The sequence below is a fragment of the Lasiosphaeria miniovina genome (assembly GCF_030549165.1).
Source record: "Lasiosphaeria miniovina strain SMH2392-1A chromosome Unknown B0T26scaffold_2, whole genome shotgun sequence".
NCBI classification, from domain to species: domain Eukaryota; kingdom Fungi; phylum Ascomycota; class Sordariomycetes; order Sordariales; family Lasiosphaeriaceae; genus Lasiosphaeria; species Lasiosphaeria miniovina.
In genome coordinates this window covers 7063391-7086478 of record NW_026848221.1, presented here as the reverse complement: position 1 = coordinate 7086478, position 23088 = coordinate 7063391, and the positions used below count along the sequence as shown (strand labels likewise).

The following is a 23088-nucleotide window of genomic DNA, read 5'->3' as shown; positions in this document are numbered from 1 at the left end:
AGCGATATCTCTAGTTGTTTTAAGCTAGACTGTCCGCCTGCCCATGACAGCTGCGCCCGTCTCGTCCGTTGCGGTCCCGACGGCCAGGGGCGGCATGAAAGTTTATTAAAACACACGCCCGCAGTATGGCCGCATTGAAGCAGTTGTTTGGTTCGAGCCGCACCCCTGACTTTAAACGGGGGCGCAGCAGCCAAAGCCAATTCTCTGCCGCACACGCCGCGGACTAGCAGTCCAGCTCGCCAATGGCAAGTCACCATCGTTCCCGGGGATGCCCGCGAAGATCGTCTTCCATAGCTTCCATCTTTTCCACCCAAATGCAACGCCGCCATGGGTGTCCTCGCCCGTACCAATATACCGGCTCTTGTGTGACATTGGTGGGCGGCGGGCGGCCTAGGGTGCTTCTTAATGAATGAGGTGCGATAGTATGGCAAAAGGCCTGATTGGACTCCAAAGGACCGTGCAGGCCGGTCTGCAAATTGACGTCTTTCTGGCGCGCAAAAGTGCAGCATTCCCTTGCCCCAGACCTTGCTCGCAATATCAACCCTGGTAAACAGTAGTGGTTGCAGTTTCATGTCATGCATTCTGTCATAAAAAATACACGCCCCCGAAGAAAAGACTCAACGTCAAAGCGCGACCTCGCCTCTTTCAATTTCCAACGCATGCCCGGCTTTGTCAAAGACACAAAACTGGACGGCATTTTGAGCTACCACAGAACAATACCGGGATAGGAACGTGCACTTCAACCGAAGCCATTGCCTGAAATTGATTACCTATTTGACGGTCTCAAAGCCAAGATCGGCACTGCATATCGTATAATTCTCCTGACTGAACCCGCGTCATTGGAAGAACAGTCATCTGAGTTTATTCTGTTGCCATTGGAGACAATGCCGAAGGAGGTCGGGTCCAATGAGATCTCTTCCTAGTCTCCACCGCAAAGGGATGGCCGACAACGGCTCGGCTTAGAGTTCAGACTCCATAGAATTAACCTCTGGTGCTCCACAAGATCAAAAAATCCTAGACACGGCTATCCACATATACGTTCGTGACTACCACATCTCCACAACAAATCAGAATTTAGTCTGATCCGCCGGGTACATGGTCTAGTGGTATGATTTTCGCTTCGCATAGTGTTCACACAACTGCCCTGTGAAAGGTCCCCGGTTCAATCCCGGGTGTATCCAACAGAGGAGTCCTACATCCAACTCTTCATTTTTGTTTCTTTTTGCTTGTATCTTGCCGCTTCTGGGTGTTGTCTTCTTTTAGGAGCAGGTCTTCAGGCACCGTTAAATCCGTTCCTTGCACCGTAATCCCCGCCCACCAGTACATCCGCGATTCTGCCAGGCAGTAATCCGTAATTTACCACTTTTTACCGTAACGCAGCCCGGCCCTACCCTTTCCACCGTACCGGCCCTACCCCTTCCACCGTAACCGACCTTCTGCAACCTACCTTACACAACCACCAACACATCGTCGGCACCGCACTCAATCGATGCATCGGTATGCTTCATTTTCTATCGTTCCACAACGTCGCGCAAGCTAACTAGCGATAGAAATGCCTGCCCTTGAAGATCTGAGCGATCTGAGCGGCTTTGGCGAACTCGGCGATGCGCCCGATGAAAATGTGTCGCCGCCACCACCACTGTCAAACCCGCCGCCCGGCCACAAGCTTTTCACCAAATATGACACTCTCGATGATCTAATTGAAGATCTGAATGAATGGGCCGCTTCTGCGCTCTTCAGGACTTCAAAGGCACGATGCAACAACTACGTCAAAGACTTTGGTCCAACAAGGGTGGATTTCTGTTGCGACCGGGGCAAAGTCCGGGCGGCCCGGGGCACAACGAACAAATCCACCACTAATCACAGAGACTGCCCCTGGCAGGGCGTAGCTAAAGCCCTTGTTGCCAACGGCCGTAAATGGACCTTTGAGCTTCGCCCTGAATATTCTGTTCATAAAAACCATCCTCCTCTCGATAATGACTTCGAAAGGTTAAAGCGGAAGAAGGTCTTTGGCCCTGAGCACAAAGCAGTCATTGCTACCTACATTGACCGACTATCCGTCCCGAATCGCGATATTACCAAGGATCTTCGTAGGCAATTCCCTGACCTTTATTTTACGGCAAGTCAGCTACGGAAATGCCGTTATATTATTCGGAAGCTTGCCCTCAAATGATATACACTATTCTAAGCCACGAAGGTGTTTGATAACGACGGCGTCAATTACGAAGTCAAATGGGCGGATGAGGAGCGTACTAAACCGGAGGGACTTTTTTGGGCTCCCAAGTGGTGTGAGGACCAGCGGAAGCTTTACCCCTGGGTCCAGTTGTATGATAACACATACAAAACGAATAAGAAGAACCTCGCTCTATTCCAGGTAGTTGCCAAGACGAACCTAGGTAAGGTAGTTAGTTGTGCCTTCGGACTGATTAATAATGAACGCGAGGAAGGCTTCAATTGGCTTATGGAGCGGGTCAACGTACATCGCGAAAGAATCGGCGCATAACGTCCTTAAGTTACAATTACTAACTTTGAGAAGGCTATAAGGCCTACAATTGCGAGTGTTTACCCTGACGCTCACCCTTAACTCTGTATCTTCCATCTTAATAAGAATATGGCTCTTTATTTTAAGAAGAAATAGAACGTAGCCGTTGTAAAGGAGGTTGCCCGTGCTTAACGATAGGCAGGATAGCAAGAGGGGGAAAATAATGAGGAAGACGGCGATAATAATGACGACGAGGAGGAAGATGGCGATGAAGAAAACAACCCGGAAGAAAACCAGGTTGTCTTCCGTATAAGACTTCATGATGGCCAAGAAATCCGTATTAGGCCCCTGCGCGCTGAGTTTCTATATACGAAGGCGGGAATGTACATACTTTGGGAGTATATGATGTATGTGCCTGGCCATGATGGCTTCAAATAAGCTTGGGAGATGATGAAGACCGTTTTTTCCGCCTAAAAAGCCATCCTTGTCACGGCAAGCGCCAAGACAATCAGTTGAGGGGCACGTGTAAGGAACCCTAACCGGGCTGTACCAAAGGTGGGGCTGAGTGACCCGTGCCGCAACCCACCACGTGACTCGAGGACCAACCCTACTTCCCTGAGCCCCGCACAGGATTTGGAATCTTCTTTCCTTTTTCTTTCTTTAGCTTTAGATTCTACGAATACAGCGACATTAATGCAGCCTTGTCTCATCTTAGTTGACTGTGCGGTGACAATCCTCAAGTATCTTGACGAAACCTATATACTCTCGCTGAGGAGTAGGCAACTTGCTATACCAATAATATCCTCAACTTCGGTCAACGTATAACATCACTAGTTGAGTCGGTAAATAAGCTACTGAAGTCGTTCATCATTACCGGAAGCAGCAGTATTCACCAAACTATACGCCAAACCTTCAATATGGTAGACGGTATGAAGGAAGGCGTTGAAGACGAAATACGCAAGCAAAAACACCGCATTCGTGTTACGAATCCCTGCGGAAATGCGTGAAGGTGGGGCACTCCCTGTTTGGTGTGGACTAATTAGAGGTGTCCCAGGGTCCCGAGCACTTGGGCCCGGGGACACGGGACAGCCCCGGAGGACCAGCGTCCCGGACGCGGGACCACGGGACAGTGGGACCATTGTTATTGGTCCAGTAGATAGATATATACAACAACCGTGCCCACGGTTCTAGATAGCTCTTGCTTGATCTCTTAAGCAAGCAATACACATTCACTGCACTCATACACTTTGAGTGGCATTCCAATTTGACTGTATTACCTGTGCGATAGGAGCTTGCCCTTTGTTCTATCTTCATAATTACCAACCCTAGCATCCTGTGGAGCCCGTGCTCCCTTACAGACAGACGAGCCTAACAGTCGAGTGGTTTGTAATATTGTAGTAGGTTGGTTAGAAATTCGCTGCTCGCTTATAAAATACGTTAGTACCTGGAAAGGTCGCTACTTGGCGAAGATGAGTACCTTTAGTACCAAGAACCCAATAGGGTTGAACACCTTCGGGGCAGGCCGCGCCGTACTACTGCCTTTGCCGCCGAGCCAAACGCACCGCGTGTGGCGACCACTCAATCCGGGACCGCACCGTAGGGCACTGCTCAGCCGGGCACCCGATAACCAGGCAGGCAGTCCGGACTTATGCCTTCCATTAGACGGAATCGCTCACAGTGGGAGGCCGCCTCTCTTGACGATGGTGACGACGATGTGGACGACGACGTCGATGAGCGTAGCTAGGCGCCTGCGGAGCCTGCCCGCCGTACTATCAACAACTTGGACCCGGCTCGCCGTGATAACCGGGGCTCAGGGAGCCGGGGTGGCAGGGCAACAAGTAGTGCTCAACACCAAGGCACGCAGGCTGTTAGCCGGGGAGGCACAACATCACGGGCTTCACGTGGCCCTGCAGCCTCTACAGTGGCTAAGGGCCGTGTTGTCAAGCCTACACGAAGTGGAAGGGTCCCGCAACTACTACCCGGGCATTGGAAGGCATAGATCAGTAAGGCTATCAGTTGCATGCAGTTATGAGCAGTTATGAGCAGGCCTGTCGTTTTTGTTGCATTTTTGGCCTTGTTACGTAATCAGAATCAACGAGTCAGCTTCGCTTTTTATTGCAGATTTGAACGATTTGAGCGAATCTACGGTCCTGAGCTTCAATTACCATATTTGGAAGTATATTGACGTTGGCGATGGCGGCGAGGCGTAATTGCGGTATAACTACGCCAGTGCTTGGAGCGGGGCAGCCAGCGAATGCGGTAATTTTGGCTGTAAAATGTGGTATTTTCGTGGGCGGTGAGCTGTAAAGCTTGGCAGCCTATGTACCTACGGTGCAAGGAACGGATTTCACGGTGCCTGAAGACCTGCTCTCTTTTAATGGACTATGGAGCTCTATTTTGGTGGTCGACAAGGCATATTCAGGTACACTGCTGACATTTTTGTTTCCTGGCGGCCACTTCCGGGTCCTGTCGCTCGTCAATCATGAGATGTTCCAAGCCAAAGAGCGTCGCTGGTTCCATTGGCCCAACCCAAAGCCTAGTTCTGGAGCCAAGGGTTAGGGTTTGTGCATCATTCCAGCATCATTCCATCTTTGGGCAGATTGGGCAGGAGCAAAAGACAAATGGGAGGGGCACTCAATCCGCTCTTTTCCCTGCACAACCAAAAAAATCTCCTCCATCGCCTTTTTGGCCCCCCCATTGCCATTGGATGAAGTCGACCAGCAGAGAGCGCCAAGAGATATTATCGAGCGCGGTTGGCGCGCTGGGCCAATTTGTGACTTGTATGGCCGGACGCTGGAAGAGTGCCCAACTCCAACTGCAGCGGTGCCAGGCGACTTTTTTAGTGCTCACCGCCTGGGACCTCAGAGGTCAATCCCATCCCATCCCCAACCGGGCTGGGCTGAGACACTACAGGTTCGCCCTGCCGGCCCAACTGTTGGACTCGAAAAGGCACCACGTCTCGACTCGACTCCGCATGCCTCACATAGGTGACGCGATTAAAACCCCCTGATGGCAGTTGAGACCCCAGGCGACGTGGCGGCAAACTGAAAGTCACGGGCTGCGAAACGCGGTGCAGCCTGTTCATCGGGCAATTTCTGTTCCTTCGGTTTCCGTGTCCGCTGAAACATTGGGCATTTGCACTTGAGGCTGGCGCGACATCGGTTTCGCGCTCCAAGGGACGGCACCTTGGCCACGTGTGTTTGAGCGGCGCAAGTGGTGCGGGCGAGGTGCTCACATGGCTCGCCAATTCGCGGCAGCCCTGCCATAGCGACTGGCCGCCAGCGCGAACCCGTGGCGGCCATTTGATCCGATTGGAAAAGCACATCCGCGTCATTGGCCCAATTCGGGGCTGTCGGCTTTGCGTTTCGGCCCATCGCCTGCCCTTGGACTTGGACACATCAGCACCGGCCACAGAAGCCGCACCAACCACAGGCGCAGCCAAGCACACAATCACTCCCCAGAACAGGGCACCACCCAGCTTGCACTTGGACGCGCAACTCGACATGGCCGAGTGGCGATGCGCAGCTGAATGGCCAGATGGACATGGACATGGACATGACATGGACATGAACATGACATGGACATGGACATGGACATCCATCGGCATGGACATGGACATGGACATGCATCGACATGGCCAGAACGGAAATGGATGGGCTTGCGTTGGGCTTTGCTGGCCGCAGCCGTGCCAGGAACTGGCCGACCGCCATGACAGCTCAGGACTCGGGGCAGCCACCAAGACAGACAGGCACACAGGCAGACAGCGTTGAGGCCCAACTTTGACAAATCGCAACGCCAGCTCTCACGCGGCGGCTGCCATATTCGCCGTCTACGTGACAGGTCGAGGAGAATAAAAGCTCCTCTCCTGCCTCCTCTCCAGCCGGCCAAAGAAACGAGGCCACCAACAACGCAATGAGCCTTCCCTGCAACCTCCACGTCTACATCACGGTCGAAGCAGTAACCCTCATCGGACTCACCTTGGTTGCCGTAACTTCGCTCCTCCTCAGACTCAACATGGCGCACAAGAAGAAGAAGAGCGGTGTCGCTGCCAAGCCGCCGCCTCTGCCTGCGGCTCCGAAGGCAGCCGTCGAGCACAAGGTGGCCGATGCCCCAGGGCCTGTGACAATCCAAGAAGAGCCGGCCGCTCCCGCCGTAGCTCCTCTGCCCGTGATGGAGGAAATCGATACTCGCCCAGAGACATCGTAAGTTGTCCTTCCCCCCTTCCCCCCTTCCCCCATCACACATGCACGTAATCAAACGGCTCTGACATGACATGCCGACCGAACAGTCCCTATGCGAGCCCCCCTTGCACCATTCCCTTTGCGAGCCCCCTTACCGTTCCGCTCGACTTCCTCCAGAAGAGCCCCAGACTTCAGGCAGCCTATGAGAACCGGTTACCCGAGCTGCCCGATATCCCCGAGGACATCGGCCATGTGCTCGTGCACTACCTGCACACGGGCACCTACGAGTCTCTCAAGCCCAAGGAGACCGAGTCGCCTGCCAAGGAGATCTACGAGTTCAGCACGAGCATACGCGCCTATGCCACGGCCCGAACCTACGACCTCCCTGATCTGATGCGGCTCGCCCAAATCAGGATCGAAAATTTCGGCGACGGCCTGACCCTGCCGGCTCTGCTGGAAATCACCCGGGACGCGCACCCGACCCTGTCAGAAGCTGACGACTGGTTCCTCGACTACCTAAAGTCCCGCATCCGGCCCCACCTCGAGGACCCCAAGGCGCTGCTGGGATCTGATCTGCTCGACCGCATCAGCAGCATCCTGTCGCCAAACAGAGTCCTTCTCAGGACCGTCCTCGAGATGTTCTGCGAGAGGCTTTTCATTCGGCCCGATCTTGCTAGCTCCCTGATGAGCCCGGGCAGCTCCAGACCCAACTCGCCTCCACCCCATGCTGCCTCACCTGTGTCGGTGCTGCAAATGAGGTCGAGAACGATCCTGCGAGAGGAGTTCCCGCCAATGCGCAAGAAGGCCACACCGTGGCCGTCGCCCGAGGAGACATCTCTCGCCTCGTGGTCCAAGGAAGCCTCGCCAGAGCCGATCCTGCATGACTTGGTGATGCGGGAGTTGGATCTCAAGTCGGAGCCCGAGATCAAGCCGGAGCCAGAACACGCGTTTGAGATTATCCACGAGCCCGTTCTGGCCCCCGAGCCCGAGCCTGAGCCCGAGCCCGAGCCCGCCCTTAGCATCGCCATCGTCCCCGAAGCACACCACGATGTGGCGGCCATGTTGGGCTCCAAGAGAGCGAGGTCGAGGAGAGAGAGAAAAGATTCGGCCAAGGTGATCGACTTGGAGCACGCTCTCGAGGCAACACCCGTTCCCGAGGAGCTCGAGCCGATCGACGAGCCCGAGTTCGATGCTAAGCCGCGATACGAGCGGAACCTCTTGCGAGAAGTTGATTCTGGCTTCTGGGACTTTTCACCTCCCGAGGCCGAGAGTGTCAAGGAACATGCTCCCTCAATAATTGAGCTGGAGCCCGAGGTGGCTGCCGTGCTAGAGTCGATCGAGCTTCCCGCCGAGGCCTTCCACAATTTGGAGCCTATCCCCGAGCCTAGAGAGGGCGAGGGCATTGACGAGCGCGATTTTGCCGCGGTCGAGCCTGGTGACATCCATGACAAGGGCAAGGGCGTCCAAACAGAGACGGAGGCCTCCAAGGAGCCAGAAATCGTTCCAGCTCCCGAGGCGGCCAACGACGAAGTTGTCCCCGAGGCGATTCACGAACTACTGCCCGAGGTGATTCACGAACTACTGCCCGAGCCGCTGCGGATCCCAGAGGCAAAGACCGACGACCTAGCCGAGGAGGCGCTAGAGAGGACCCCCGAAAAAGTCCGAGACGAGACGGATGAGGCCGAGGCTAAGCCGGAGACAGAGAAGGTAGAGCCGGTTCAGGGCGCGATAACATCAGACTCGGGACTAACTGTTGAGCAGGCACCGCAGGCGCCCGTCGAGCCCGAAACGGCGGACGGCGAGCCCCAGCCCGCGGCGGAGATACCGGCGCAGTCCGACGCGGCACTTCATGACAATCTTGAGCCCGCTGAGCCCGCTCAGCCCGCGAAGACTGAGCCCAGCGTCGAGCCGCGACAGGAGCCCGCTCGGGAGCCCCAAACTGCGGGGACTGGGGCCGGGTCTGACGATGACGCCGCCGCCGAGCCCGCCCTTGCCGTCGCGAATTCTGATGCCGAGCCAGCGCCGAAGCCTGCGGAGCCCAGAGCCGAGCAGCAAGACGTGGTCCAGACCTGCGGGCCCCAGATCCGGCAGAAAAGCTGGCGCAAGCGCCTCATGAGATACCCCGTCCTCTTTGGCCGGGGCATGTGACTCGCTCCGCCGCCGCCGCCGCCGCTGCCACCCAGACCAAGCGGCCTACCGCAGCATCTAATGCTGCTCCCGCCGCCAACGGCAGGAACCGCGCCCTTGGTCCCACCCAGAGAGGAGGTAAGCGGCGACGGCAGTGGCGCGCTCCAGGTTGTCAGGAGTGAGACAACACCGTCGTCATCATCGACATCAACCCCATCTCCAACACCACCCATTCAAATGCAAGAACCTTGTAAATTTCCCTTTGTTGTCACGACTCACGAACCGTCTACTTCTATTTCGACCCCCACCACCACCGTCACTGTCGTCCCGCCGGGTGTGGTCGGGCTGGGCTTCGCCTTTGCGCTGTACACGTCGTCGTGCTCGGACGCGTGTTGCGACGGCATCGGGCTCGACTGGATCCTGCTGGGTTCGCTGGCGTTCCAGATGGTCTTCTTCTGGACCGTCGCGCGCCACGAGGTCGGCGGATTTGTGCGCGCGCGCCTGATCGAGCCGGCGGCGGCCGCCGTCGCTGGGAATACTGCTAGAGATGCTACTGCTGTCGGCACTGTTAGAAATTGGCTGAGCTGGAGGAGCTGGCTGCGCAGCTACTGGAACTGGTCCTGGGGCTGGCGGATTCGCGGCTGGGACTGGGGCTGGCTGCGGCTGTGGAATAGGCCCATTGCCAACTACAAGCCCGGCACCATCAAGTTTGGAAAGATTCACCGCATCGGCCGGCTGGGAGGATAGGATGAGCGGGCTAGGATTATTAGATTAGGGAGGGCAGGGGAGTTTGTCAAACCGTGTCTGGGATACTGTGTGATTTGGGGAAGGAAAGGGTTATATCATTGGGATGAGCATATTTATTATATTGGTAGATCGTCTGTAATCCAAATACGAATGGGGGTATTTTGCTTTCAAATAGTTCTTTGAGAATGTGCAGTTTGATTATGCGTGAACGTGCCCAAGGCAACTCCTGTTTGACTGAACCCTATCTTCCCTCATAAATAAGGAAAGGAAAGTGAGCCGCCAGCTTTATTCTCAGGGTACTGTGGTTGCGAGCCAAAATAAAACACCCCCCGTCATGTACCTGTGGGGTGCCCCACTTCCACCCGTCAGGTTCTTTCTACGACCTTCTATTTACCAGAATGCTAAATCCGACGTTTCACACCTAAATTCCACCATTCTGCATTCCATATCTTCATCTTCGCAATGGCTCGCCCAACACCCAAAAGGAACCTCTAGAATTAAGCAACTAACCCTCACCGACCATACTCGCATCCGTACGCTATATTTCAATGAAGGCCTCTCTAAGGCCGAAATCCAAAGCCGGCTCCCCTCTTTTACAAAAGCGCAAATCTAACAAGCGATTCGACAAAAAGAGCCGAAAAAGAGACCTAGCCGCCCCAGAGTTCTTTCGCCAGAGCAAGAGGAAGAATTAGTCGAATTTGTTTACGTAAGTAAGGAAAATCGAAGGTGACCTTCCTCGAGTTCTCAACTATTCGTTTTTCAGCAATCTTCGGAGTCTGAGTAATTAAAAAGCCCTTTACCGCCTCGGTTTTCGTCGTCGTATCGCTCGTCAGAAGCCTCCACTATCTGAAAAGAACCATCAAACGCGCGTAGAGTGGGCCAGAGAATATGTCTCCTAGACTCTAGAGTAATGGAAGAAAATTCTTTAGACGGATAAAACGTGGGTGAAAGGAGGCCATTACCGAAGGTAATACGTCATACGCTGGCTAGGAGAGGAATAGGATCCGACCAGTGTAGTAGAAAGGCACCAGCGGAAGCGAGGCTGGATGTTTTGGGGTTGTTTCCACGGCTTAGTTAAAAGCCCTAGTTTATTCTGGGAGAAAGAATGGGGCAAAATTAATAAGGAGAGCTATTGCGAGCAAATCTTACCTATTTTTGACGGCTGGATTCGCTTTCAGAGGCAACATTACGGCGAGGAGCTTATTCTAATGCAGGATGGGGCTCCTAGGCATGCTGCTGCGGATATAAAAGCTGAATTAGAGGCCCGGGGAATAAGAATCGTATCCTGGCCAGTATATTCGCCTGACCTGAACCCTATTAAGATATGTTGGAACTGGATGAAGGATTATATTAAGGATAACTGGGGCCTGGAAGAGAATCCTTCTTACGATAAACTTGGGAGGTACGTTAAGGAGGCCTGGGATGCACCGCCGGAGTCGTACCTGGTCGAATTACTCGCCTCGATGCCGGAAAGATGCCAGGCCGTTATTGATGCGAATGGAATACATACAAATTATTGATTTTGTATAGTATTTACAGCCTGTTTTAGTTTTACAATGCGAGGTCTGTATTTTAGGACAGCTCTGCATCTCAGGGTGACTTTCTTGCATTGGTGGGTTGGTCCGTGCTAGGCTTACATCAACCTGACCAGGCTTATTTTTCTTACCCATAACACCGTAGTAAATCTTTTCTGACTTGTTGGGTCTCGGGGCGATATGGCGAGTCGGGGTTACCTACCGACTTGAACAACACAATGTGCATGCACATTTATCCGCCTGCACTTTACTCGACTTTCAACGCTGCCTTGACCCTCGTGGTATAAACATGCAAGATGAATAATAGTAACTTGATTGAACGGTAGGTATCTAAACATGAACTCCAAAGTGGCTTGCGCCTGATTCTCCCCTGACGGCCGGAGCACGACACCAAAACCCCCCTCGCATATATCTTATCCATCACCATACAATTAAGCCAGAACAAACTCGGTCGAGCCCGCAACCGATAGCCGCCAACAAGACTAATTACAGAATAAATCACAGAATAAATCACAGAAGAAGCGAACATCTTACACTCAACCTGGTAGCTGCAAGTCAGACAATCATCATCACACCGGGCTCGTCGACCGCGACCACTCCGAGTCGCGCCTGCTGCCGAACCCGGAATCATCCGAGCCGCGCCGCCCGTACGGCTCCCGCCCGCCGACACCGCCGACACCGCCGACACCGCCGACGCCGTGCTCGAGCTCGACGCACTCGGCGCCGCACGACGCCGCATCCGACAGCGACACCTCAGACGTGGTCAGCGCCAGCCCGACGGCTACGGCGCTCTTGTTGCGCGACGGCGTCCCCAAGCCCATGCCGGGCCGGTAGCCACCACCGCCGCCTGCGGAGCCGATGGTGCCGTTGTTGTTGTTGTTGTTGTTGCTGTTATCATGGCCGCCGCCGGACCGGTTGTTGTGGTTGTGGTTGTAGTAGTTGTTATTGTTGTTGTTGTTGTTGGACCGCGACCCTGATGTCAGCGGGTCGCGGCCGCGCAGGTGCATGAAGAAGCGCGGGAACGACGGCATGCACCCGACGAGGATGGTGCCGCAGTACTCGAGCATCCTGAAAAGCGTTAGCAATGCTGGCCGGGGTCGGTGGGGGATCGGTGGGGGTTCGGTGGGTAATACAGGGGAGGCACATACGTCCAGATGCCGACCTTGGAGATCAGCCACGTCAGGTCCGGGTCCGTCAGCAGCGGCACGCGCAGCGACACGCCCACGGCGGCGATGGCGCAGGTGCTGCAAGCGGTGTCAGTCTGAGTCCTAACGTCTGAGCCCTAAAGGTAAGAGAGGTGGAGGGGGACAAGGCACGCACAGGATGCCGACGCCAAAGACGGCCGAGATGCCCAGCTTGCGCTTCAGCGGCAGCTGCAGGTGGCAGATGGCCCAGAAGGGCACGAGCAGGATGCCGAGGTCGAGGAACAGGTTGACGGCGCCGGCGACGATGGTGGCCGCGGCCACGTTGATGCACGTGCCCTCCATGAGCGGGTTCCACGTCTTCTCGCGCGGGTTGCACTGGAACACGAACGTGAAGACCGCCGATGTGTAGTAGGCCGCGTCGAGGAGCATGAGGGCGTGGATGGCCCAGTAGATGGCGTCGCGCGACTGCCCCGTGCAGAACAGCCGCTTGAGCTGCAGCAGGATCGAACACTTGGCCGCGAACATGGTCAGCGAGTTGGAGATCTCGGCGAGGTAGTTCATCTGTTTGTTCGTTGAGGGGCTGGTGTCAGTTCGGCTGCTGCGCATGTGCGTGCGTGTATGTCGACTTACATAGGACAGGTGGTGCACGTCGACGTACCGCACGTCCCACAGGTGGCGCGTGAAGCCGTGGAACGACACGTGGATGAAGATGGCGTCCCAGAGGATGATGCCGGCCTGCGGAGACAGTCAGCGGGTTGTTCTGGTGGTGATTTTCGGGTTCATGGCAGCCGTACCGCCGCCACAATGGCAAAGTCTGTCGAGCGTGTTAGCCAACGCGCGGGAAAAAGCCAGTGTCGGGACAGACTAACACTCTTCAAAACGCATGTCCCTCATGACAAAGGCCTTGGTGTAGACGCGGATGGTGACGGCGGCCGTCATGACGATCATGGTGGCGATGGCCACGCCGAGCACGATGGGGTGCAGCGTCTCGGGGTCGACAAAGTTGGACGTCTGGCCCGGCGGCGGCTGCATCGCCGGTATGCTGTTGATGTCGAACGCCATCGCCATTGCGTCCTGTGCTGTGCTGGTGGCGCCTGGGGACCGGGATGCCTTGACAAAAAAAGCGCTGGGTAAGTGTGTGCGAAGTGGGAGGATGTCTCAGATATCTACTACCCCCATCCTGGCTCTCACATGGTGCACATGTGGCGGGGAACCGGCCTAGTGCAGACAAGGGGAAATCGGGCAAGAAAAAGGAAGAAAAAGGAAAAAAAGGGAAGAAAAAGCAAAGAAACATAAAAAGGGCACATGTTCGACCCTGGTGCCTGGGCGGAGGAGGCAGAGGGAGAGGCCCGCATGGGCAACTACAGGGTAAAGGGCCGCCGTCATGGGGGACGACTTCGGGACTCGGCAGCGCAAAAGCATAAGGGGGGCGTGTTTTTTTGTCTGCTGTTTCTATGCGGAACGAGCGCGGCGGGCACATTTGGAAGCTGGACTATTGAAAAAGGCAGCCAGTCAAGACGATGGCGTCGGACGGGATTCGACCATCCAGAGGCCAGAACGGGCTCCCTCGGGGCCCATTGGCTGCCGGCGACGTGGGGCAGCACAGCGCCAGCGGCGCCAGCGGCGCCCTCACAGCCACTCCAGGCTCTTTTGCCCAGGTGCGCAGCGCAGCCGAGCTTCGGGCCATTGGCCGGCGCCTGGGCTGCCCCGGAGAGCCCAGACCAGCTACGGCCAGTGCCCAGACCAGCTGCGGCCAGTGCGCCCTCACCTAATAATCCGCCATCGAGTCCCCAGCAAAGCTCGATATGCGGGGTCCGTCACGGCAGTCACAGGCACAAATGGGCGATCCGGCCGGCTGGGACTCCTGATTTGCCATTCTGTTGATGGGGAATCAATATTTAATCACTCACTGCATCCACCTCGAGGAGGATCCCTATTTACGTTTACGGGCAAGTTCTGATTGAACCTGGGTTGGAGGGTTCATGCCGTGCGGGTGCAATTATTTGTAGTGCGTAATTATTTGTAGTGATAGTTTAGATTTGCAATTGGCTGCGCAGCAATAAGGATCGCTGTGTTTGCAACGAAACTGAGGGCATTGTCGGGCAGCTGCAGCGCATCACCACTCACCAACTGAGCTCCGCTTGGACGGCTGTGCCGCGAGGTCGCGACTGATGGGCAAACAGACCTACCCCGCGGCCCGCAGCCGCACCCTCCCACACGACCCGTCCCCTTTTTAATAAATATGCCTGAGTAATTGAGGTGTCGATGATGCTCGCTGCTTATTTCATGGTGGTGTCGTCGACCCCCATCCTATCCTATCCCATCCCATCCTATCCCATCCCATCCCATCCATCCCATCCATCCAATCCCATCCCCCGCCCCCCTGTCCCCCCGTCCCCCACCAAGCCGAGCCTGAGGTCTCCCACACCCGTTCCGGCGACCCAGCCCCAACCGCCAAGCCCGAAAGTCGAAAGGGGCATCAAACCCTTAGGTTCGCGATCGGGGCCGGCTCAGCCCTATTATGCACAGTCCATCCCACACCAAAGTACATTTGGAGGCCGGGAAACCGCTCCGACCGTTCAAATCGTAAATGCCTTCCTTTCCCTTCTCTGCTATTGTGTTGTTGTGCCCCCGCTTTGGCTTGTTGCGGCGAGTTGGTGATCATCCGATGCTCCAGCCAGCCACAACGAGGAGGCCATCTCTGAACTGCAGACGAAGCGTCTTCAAACAAGGCAGATTTGGCCATGCAAATTGTTGCTTAACAACACGTGTACTTCTTTCCACATTTTCTTGGTATCGGGCCTGGAACGGAGAGTGCCTGTCCAAGGAATCGACGGCACCTCCTTCCCGCCCTGGGGTTGCGGAAGTGTGGCGGGTTAGGGTTAGCTGCCCGACCCCTGCCACAGTGTCACTTCTCGTTGCCGGCATTGTGTTTATCATGACGTGCACCTGCATGTTGATTGAGGCAAAACTTGGAGTAAGGGATGCCAGGGCAAGTGTAAAGGGTTATCCACGATAAGTTCCCTCCATTGCGCAGCAAATGGCCGATCTTGGAGTCTCAACCAGCCACCAGCTTACGAAGGACTCGGAACTAATTACATTAGTACTTAGACACGGCATTAGTACTTGGACGCGGCATTAGTACTTGGACACGGCATTAGTACTGGCGTCAGCTGCCAAAGGACAATGAAGCCTAAAGCAGAAACAAGGCCAGAGGTTGACCCTGGGGTGTCCCGGTATTGACACGTGTCGCGGATGAAGTCGAAGTTTTGGGTTGGGTGAGAATTGTTCCAATTATGAACAAAAAGAAGAAAGAAGAACGGCTGGATTGTCCGACACTGACTTGCCCTGCCCCGGGCGAGTGAGAATTTGTGGCACTCTGGGGTCGACTCCACCGCGCGTCCCAGTCCAAGACAGGCCGCGCATTTCGATTGGCCGAGGGCAGAGGGCGCGCTGAAACAGGCCGCTAGCGACTGGAGAGAGCGCGGCCGTGATTGGCTGCACCAGCGTAACCGCCACTGGGTCTCCTGGCCAGGTTCGAAATTAGAACTGAAATTTCGAGCCTGAAACCAGAAACAGAAACCAAAGGGCAATGGCAGTCTTGGATTTTGCGCCGACAGGGAAATAGCCAAACGGTGTGAAACGCCCTTCCAGAGACCCTCTGAGATAAATTGCCTGCATATCCGTGATGCCTCCCATGGCGTGGCCATCGCTTTCATCTCTCCCCTCTGCTTAACCAGACCAACCCGAAATGCATGCGACGGTAGCAACTTCCACGCCGATGGAAACCATCCACGAGTTGAACCCGGAATCACCCATCAACATGATGCATCTGTATCCAACCCCAGGCAAACCACGCACCCCCCAGCAGACGACAGCAGAAGCCATGCCGGCCGCCTTCTTGCCCTCGCCAACCTCCCCTCCGGTGCCAGACCGGGACACCCACACGCCGGCGCCAGACCGGGACACCCACACGCCAAAGCCGAAATCCAACCTCACGAGGAACCCTAGCTCCCGCGTGCGGGATTGGGTCAAGGGGTCGAGCTCGAGTCGGTATGTCGCCGTCTGCCTCCCTCTGTCAGTGCCCGGTAGCTAACATGCTCCAAGCCAAGGGACGTCCGGCAAGACACCCGGGGCTCCACCAGCATCACGACTCGAAGCGCTGCAAATCGTCCATCTCGGCGGCCGCCGGGTCGGCGAGGCAGACTACGAGCTCGCGCGGTCGGCCAGCACGGCGTCGGCGCCGGCAGAGAGACGGCTGCAGCGGAGCCGCTCCAGCTCGGCCGACAGCCGCGTCACGCAGTGGTTCGACCTGTACCAGGACTCGGTCGTCCCCTTTGCGCCGATGCAGCTGCAGCTACAGCCGCAGTCCCAGGCCCAGGCCCAGGCCCAGGCCCAGGCCGAGATCCACCCTCGAATACCCGGCGCGCCCGTGGCCAGCAGGCGGCTGCAGCACCGCCCGTCCAAGTCTGAGGATCTGCGCCCCGCCCCGCTCAGGGTGCCCTCGACCGAACTGAAGGAACCCGGCAGCGGTAGCCAGCCGAGCGCCGCCGCGCTGGCCCGCAAGAACTCGAAGTGGAAGCCGCTCCCCGGCGTTCCCGGCCAGCAGCAGCAGCAGCTGGCGCCGTTCACTGCACAGCCGCAGCCCCGCCGGCCGGTAATACCGCCGCACAGCAGCAGCAGCCAACTCGACCGGCCGCTGCTACCTACCAAGGCGCTGCAAGATAGTCTCGCCCCTTTAGTCCGGAGAGAAAGGGACCAGATAATAGTCATCTCGACCACGCTGGGCAGCAGCAGCACGCCGCCGCTGACGCCCGACAGCGACGCCGGCGGCCGCGCCGCTGCGCAGCCGTCGTCGTCGTCGCCGTCGTCGCTGTCGTCGTCACGGCCAGCCGAACGCAGAAAGGAACGTACCCCGCCGCCGCGCGACCCCCGCGCGCAGAAGCCGGCGGTGCCAGCACAGAAGCTGCTTCGACACACGCGCTCCGAGCGCATGTGGCTGCACGAGAACTACCGCGGCGAGGCCCCGTTTCTTTCCGCCTGGGGGCTGGACATTCAGCGGCCCGAAGACCGCGCCGAGGGGTTGGATATCTTGCGGGATCTTATTCGGTCGGAGGCGAGGGGTGGTGAGGTTAGGGGAGGGAATTGATGGACGTCTGTGGTGGAGAGTGTCTGGTGGAGAGTGTCTGGTGGAGAGTGTCTGTGGTGGAGAGTGTCTGTGGTGGAGCAGTGTCTGTGGTGGAGCAGTGGTTTTGTTGTTTAAGGCGCAAGGTTGGAGTCAGGGGCCGGGTTAGGGGGCGAGCCGGGAGAGAGGGAGTTTGGACTTTTGTTATGATGAAATTGCTACAGAAGAAAAGTTGGAACTGGCGTTTAACTGCCTCGTGTAATAATTAGGAAATATCGATACCCGTCTGTTTTAGAGCCGAATTCAAATTTGAGACTCAAGTAAACAACGAATTTAAATTCGAGACTCAAGTAAACAAACAGATTCCAAGCCTTCAACGGAGCGTAATTACAGTCCAGCCAATTACAACGAGTGCTTGACTGTTTGTTTGTTTGTTTGTTGACAACCATGCCTCGATTCACCAACTTGCGCCTGCCTAATTATTCTCTCAACCTGCAGCTGATGCGGTTGTTCCACCGCCCCGCGCCCCGGGGGGAAGTGGTGTCCCTGGGCCGGAACCCGCACTCCAGCTCGAGGTGCTTACTCCCGCTTGCCTCGAACAGGACCCTAGCCACACGAGAGCCGTGTCAGTATAGATAGATTTGCAGAACAAGCAGGGATGGATGGCTCACGGGTGATCGGCGTCCTTGTCGTCGCAGTATCACAACTGGTTGACAGCAAAATACTCCGTTGCTAGGTCGAGGCGGTAGAAGCAATACACAGCGCCTAGCGGTTCGGGGTCGGGATCGTATGGGAAGCGGTTGCACGGATACCACATTGCCGGGTCGCTGCCGGGCACGTACGGCGGGGCTGGTCGGCCGTGTTGAGGACCAGCAGCGTGGTGTTGGCTTGTGCCGTGAAGCTTGCCCTGTATGTCGTTGTCAATGCGGTGGTTAGCCACTGGTTTTAGTCTGTGTCTCGAGAGGGGTGGTCAACGCACGGTGGTCAACGCACGGGTGGTCGTCTCCCTCGTCGCTGCAGTACCACGTCTGGTTGAAGGCCAGAAAGTCGCTGAGCTTGTCGAACTGCGTTGCTGTGGAGATTTTGTACTTGGGGAAGAGGTGCGGGTCGACGACGTCGCACGAATACCACTTGGTGGTGTCGGGTTCCCCATAAACACGCGCTTCGGTGACATGGAGCAGGAAAACGGCTGGAAGGCGACCTGGGAGGAGTTCTGGAGCGAGCAGATGAGGCGCTACCTCGACAAGGAGGCGGGCCGCAGAGTGCCCGACGCTACGCCGGATCAACCACGAGCCGCGCAACCACGCCCGACGACCTCGACTCGGAGCCGCATCCGTACATGTACAACTGCCCTGACGAGTTGTACGACCCGCCGGTTGAGGTCATCATGGATCGTCCACCAGAAGGGCCCAGAGGGTTTGTCAAAAGACGAGGCGCTACTTTCATTTCCATGCCTTATCTAATCCAAACTTACAACCTTCATTTTCCCCAACACGAGACTTTCGCTTGCAGCCGCCGCCATCTCGCTCGCATTCTGGATCATGAGTGACTGGGATAAGACGACCCAGACGATCCAAACACACGCCCAAAACAAACGCAAAGGAAACCTACCTAACACCGCGACAACATATCTTGTCTCACTCCCAGCAACGACAAGCACTACAGAGAGAGAGAAAGGGAAAAAGTTAGAAAGACATCGGCCTGACCGTATCTTGGTGACTTTAAGCGCTCCGGCAAGAACGGTCCGCGCGCACGAGTTACCCTGCACTCGAGTTACCCTGCACTCGAGGCTGACCGATTTTGGTCTATCGCGCATGGGACTGGTTGGTCGATAGAAGAGAGCCCTCAATAGCGGTGCTGATGCTGCCCCTGATCTCCTGTTTGACTTGATCGCGATTTGATCGTACTCTACACCAACGCGCGCTTGGCAGCGAAGCTGAAGGAATTCACCAGTACCGCCACCTCAGATCTCGGCGGCACCCGCTCGTCCTGCCTGTCACGAGCTCGCCAGAGTTCAACTCAGTCTAACAAAGTAGTCGAGAACGCTCGGCAGCGACCTGCGTCTGCTGCAGGGCTTCTTCGAGGCCCTGCCCGTCAAGTGCAGCAGCGAAGCTCCCTTTTATCTGGCTGGCAAAGACTTGGGCATGGTGTTCTGTATCACACGCCCAAGAGAAAAACAAGAGAAAAAGAAGTCAAGAAGTGAAGTGAAGAAAAATGGAAACGCCCCAGTCCATGTGACGACATCTGCGCACCTTGCGACAGGCATTCAAGTAGCAGGCCTAAGGTCAAAGGTTGCCCTACAATGGAGACGTAGAGGTGATGGTTAGACGTTAAATTTCATGGAATGTGTTGCATATTTTCGTGACTCTAGTCCGCCGTTCGGCAGTAGTGCTTCCTGTCCAGTGCCCCCGTAGTTCGTGATCCTTTGGTCGACGTGGAAGAATACGAGCTACACAATCACGCCACGGTATGATGAGAAAGTGGGGCTTATGGGGAGTACCGGTGTAGTTGGTGGTGTGGTAGTGGTGGCCATGATCGAAAGCAGGCAGGCGAGAAAGAGAGCTCTCCAACTGGCTCGGATCCGCCGATAAACCCCTCGACAACTTTCCGACTCTCCCCAAACATCGAGCCAACCGGCCGTCCATAGCATCCCAGGCGTCTGACCAACCTACGCCGCCGCTATCGCCGACCAGCGTCGACTTTTATGCAGCTTCGTTTTGTCGCTTGCCTCCGCATCGAGTGTTCTGGACTCGTGGGCAATAGGGTTATTACCTTTTAGAATTGGTCAGGAGCGTGAGAAACCACGGAAGGTTACAGCAATGATGGGAATAATAGATTTGGGTTAGTTAGCATGGCATAATCATATATCTGTGCACTTATGAAGAGGCTGTCGAGAATCCTACTTTCACCACTGGGACCTTGACTACCGTGCCGGCCACCTCGATATAGACATTGCCGTTGTCGAAGCATTCCTAGGGTGCAGTCGGTCGAGACTTCAGTCCCTAACATCGGGTATGCACCCCAACATCGGGTATGCACACTCGCGTCAATCATAACCGACTGCGCCAGCATGATCAGCCGGCTCTCCACCTCGGTCGCCCGCTGCTCCTTGACGAGCCGGATGCGCCCCAGCCGGTCGGCTGCCTCGGGCTGCAGGATTTGGTCCAGTTGTTGTGGTACTGCTCATTGAGGTGCCTGTGGTTGTCGTGCTAGTCGTGGACGTGCTCGGAGATCGCACTGCCGTCCGCGGCAAACTCTGCGACGGCCGAATGGATTGGAACACTGAAGTTTCTGTACATCTACACGGGCTCCATTCGTGCACTGGCTGATGTAGGTGTGCAGGTGAGCGTTCGCCTCCGTCCGCTCGCGAAGGCGCTCAGGCGATCTCAATTTCACCACTGAGCCCCGTCGCGTCGCAAAGTCGCCGTCGGTCTCGTCCTCTAAACCGAGATCTCAGATCACGAACATCAAAGTCGCTACGGGTAGCGATGGACCGGCTAGTTGAGCTCCGACGAAGGCGCCCCGGGGACACGGGTGACTTGGGTGTCTGAGTACCGTCCAAGTGTCTGTGGAAGATGTCATCGAAATAATTTGACATGCCTACCGAAGGCGTCCGGGGAGTCGGGGCAGGCGGCAGTTGACACTATAGTCGGGAAAGGTTAGTAGACGCCCAAGTATAACATAAAGAAGCACATGGTTGAGCCCCGTGAGAAAAACGCGCTACCTACCTAGTGTCATGAATCATGCGAGCGATAAGCCTCGTCTAGCCGCACTGATGAGTTGCGCCGAGCCCACGCCCAGTATCGCCGAGCCCATGCCCAGTATCGCCGTCGAAGAACTCGTAAAACCAGAGGTAATCCCTCCAGCTGGGGTCGAAATCAAGTGTGTTATTTCCGGCATTGATGCTTCGACGGCCGTCATCACCCCGGGCAAAAAGATGCTGCAGCCGGTGCTGGATTTCTTCCGAAACATGGCCAAGATGCATGAAGTCGCCCGAGCCCACGGGGCACTCGACCTTCAGTTCTTGCCCAAAAAAAGATAGAAGCGCTGCAGGGACTCAACCAAAAGGAGTGCCTTTCTGCGCCGTCCGTATCCAAACGTCGACAGGTCGCCCGTGAGGTTGGTGTAGTTGGTGAACGGCTCCGCTTCGACGTGGCAGTGCGTCGTGATGTCGTTGGCGTAGTTGAGGAGGTCAAAGTCCACGACTCCGCTGCGCGTGACAATGTTCCAGATCGGGGTGATGTCCCCGGCGGGTGGAGGCGGCCCGGGCGGGCTCAGCGAGACGGGCTCCGTGAGAGCCCCTTTGATGTCGAAGGAGCGGCTGAGGCAGGAATCCCCGGTGCATTCGGGGGGTATCTTTGTATAGCTAGCGGCTTTTATTGTCTGTCTGCTGCCGGGTCAGTCGGGGCAGGGCCAAGCGAATGGGCATTTGTTTTACTTTGGCACTTGTTTTACTTTGGCACTTCAACAAGGTCGCCGGCGCATACCCAGGCCTCACTGACACTAAGCTCGCGAGTTGAGCGGTCAAAGTGAATTTCGATGTCCGGTGCTGTGAGCAATCTGTACTTGTTCCGTTCACCGTCGGCCTGCGCGCACACGAGGTCTCCGTTATTGCCACGTCTTAGTACTGCAGCTCACAGAGTGGTTGGCTGCCGCGTGGCGCAGGTTGAGGTTAATGCCGCTGCCTCCTGCCGTGTCGCTTGCGAATCGCTCGACATGCCATCCCGGGTAGGTGAAAGATCCCCCAATGCACCGCCTCTCGTTGCTATTCCGGGGAGGAGCTTCCATCGATGGGACAGACGCATTATTGGGCTGGATTGGGATTTCTGTCACGGCCGGTGTCGGGGAGATCCAAGCCACGGTTCGGGTGACTGGAGTCTGTTCGTCCTTGGACAAGGTGCAGTTGACAACCGGCCCCTCTGCCCCTAAGGAGGGTGCTCTTTTGGATCATTGGGACAGTCCAAAGGGGCGGTGAAGTTCCATTCGTTCCATTCGGCGGTCCCAATGTAGGTCCGCCGGGCTTGGTGTTAGTTCGAGAAAGCTTCTTTCAGGTTCATAAGGCACTCACGGATACGAATTATCTTGTTGTGTGCAGATCCACTGGTGGAGCAACTGTAGCACATCGAAGCCCTGCAGGTACCGGTATAAAAGAACCAGATGTCCCTCGTTGGGAGAAGAGAGAATCGGGCCATAGTCGCAGTGGTGAAAGTCGTAATCGTCCGCCGTGATAAAGTCGATGTCGCCCGTGACATCTCGGTCACCACATTTTATCGAGTAGTTGTTTGCGCGGTCCACGAGGGTAAAGTTGGCTGCCCCGGCGATGTAAACGGGTACTGCTTGCCGTCCTCAAAGCCTTGGAGCTCGTGCACAGGCCTCTGGAATGACGGGTTCTCGCCCGGGTTCGCAGTCCCGTCTCGGGTGCTCGCATGTTGCTCGACGTGCACCAGGGCCGGAAGTTCGGAAAAGACGCCCGGATCAGCAGCGCAGACCATGAGGAGAAATGCGCACAGAGCGATAGCGCTGGAATAGGTGATCCAGGAATGCATTGCAGCGGGCCCCATAACCGTCTCTACGGAGAATTCAAAGAACAAGAGCACTTAGCCATGGAGTATGTGCCCTGCTTTCCCATTTCTCATTCACCAGCAGCTAACCTACACGGCTTGAATTAATGGCAGCCAGGAACTCGATGTTAATGTTGGATTCACCAGGGTACCGGTACTGGACTCAACAGGGCGTGGCTGCACGC

General features: G+C 56.2%; 6 protein-coding genes and 1 non-coding gene across 7 annotated transcripts; 3 read left to right on the top strand and 4 right to left on the bottom strand.

The window, feature by feature from the left end:
* Window positions 1-1089: 1089 nt before the first annotated feature.
* B0T26DRAFT_t67 lies at window positions 1090-1181 on the top strand. The gene has a single exon. It is a non-coding gene; the product is annotated as a tRNA-Ala (tRNA).
* A 3954-nt stretch (window positions 1182-5135) lies between these two features.
* Window positions 5136-6251, bottom strand: B0T26DRAFT_186342 (uncharacterized protein). Its single transcript, XM_060433644.1, has one exon. The coding sequence runs from the start codon at window positions 6105-6107 to the stop codon at window positions 5322-5324; it is 786 nt and encodes a 261-aa protein (XP_060301700.1). The 5' UTR covers window positions 6108-6251; the 3' UTR covers window positions 5136-5321.
* On the top strand, window positions 6252-9197 carry B0T26DRAFT_186343 (uncharacterized protein). The gene is made up of 3 exons (XM_060433645.1): window positions 6252-6684; window positions 6771-8370; window positions 8425-9197. Exons 1-3 carry the CDS (start codon window positions 6395-6397, stop codon window positions 8809-8811), a joined length of 2277 nt encoding a protein of 758 aa, XP_060301699.1. The 5' UTR covers window positions 6252-6394; the 3' UTR covers window positions 8812-9197.
* A 2172-nt stretch (window positions 9198-11369) lies between these two features.
* B0T26DRAFT_849533 (uncharacterized protein) lies at window positions 11370-13710 on the bottom strand. The gene is made up of 5 exons (XM_060447625.1): window positions 13087-13710; window positions 13012-13031; window positions 12393-12952; window positions 12221-12316; window positions 11370-12140 (listed from the first exon to the last, which is right to left on the bottom strand). The coding sequence occupies exons 1-5, from the start codon at window positions 13283-13285 to the stop codon at window positions 11642-11644; spliced, it is 1374 nt and encodes a 457-aa protein (XP_060301698.1). The 5' UTR covers window positions 13286-13710; the 3' UTR covers window positions 11370-11641.
* A 2539-nt stretch (window positions 13711-16249) lies between these two features.
* Window positions 16250-17577, top strand: B0T26DRAFT_186220 (uncharacterized protein). Its single transcript, XM_060433643.1, has one exon. It carries the CDS (start codon window positions 16563-16565, stop codon window positions 17364-17366), a length of 804 nt encoding a protein of 267 aa, XP_060301697.1. The 5' UTR covers window positions 16250-16562; the 3' UTR covers window positions 17367-17577.
* A 465-nt stretch (window positions 17578-18042) lies between these two features.
* B0T26DRAFT_749005 (uncharacterized protein) lies at window positions 18043-18728 on the bottom strand (the record flags this gene model as incomplete). The annotated part of the gene is made up of 4 exons (XM_060445043.1): window positions 18043-18107; window positions 18185-18249; window positions 18336-18614; window positions 18688-18728. The coding sequence occupies 4 exons, from the start codon at window positions 18726-18728 to the stop codon at window positions 18043-18045; spliced, it is 450 nt and encodes a 149-aa protein (XP_060301696.1).
* A 1425-nt stretch (window positions 18729-20153) lies between these two features.
* On the bottom strand, window positions 20154-20513 carry B0T26DRAFT_640323 (uncharacterized protein; the record flags this gene model as incomplete). The annotated part of the gene is made up of 1 exon (XM_060437223.1): window positions 20154-20513. A coding segment is annotated over one exon (360 nt), but the record flags the coding sequence as incomplete, so codon positions are not given.
* Between the last annotated feature and the right edge of the window lie 2575 nt (window positions 20514-23088).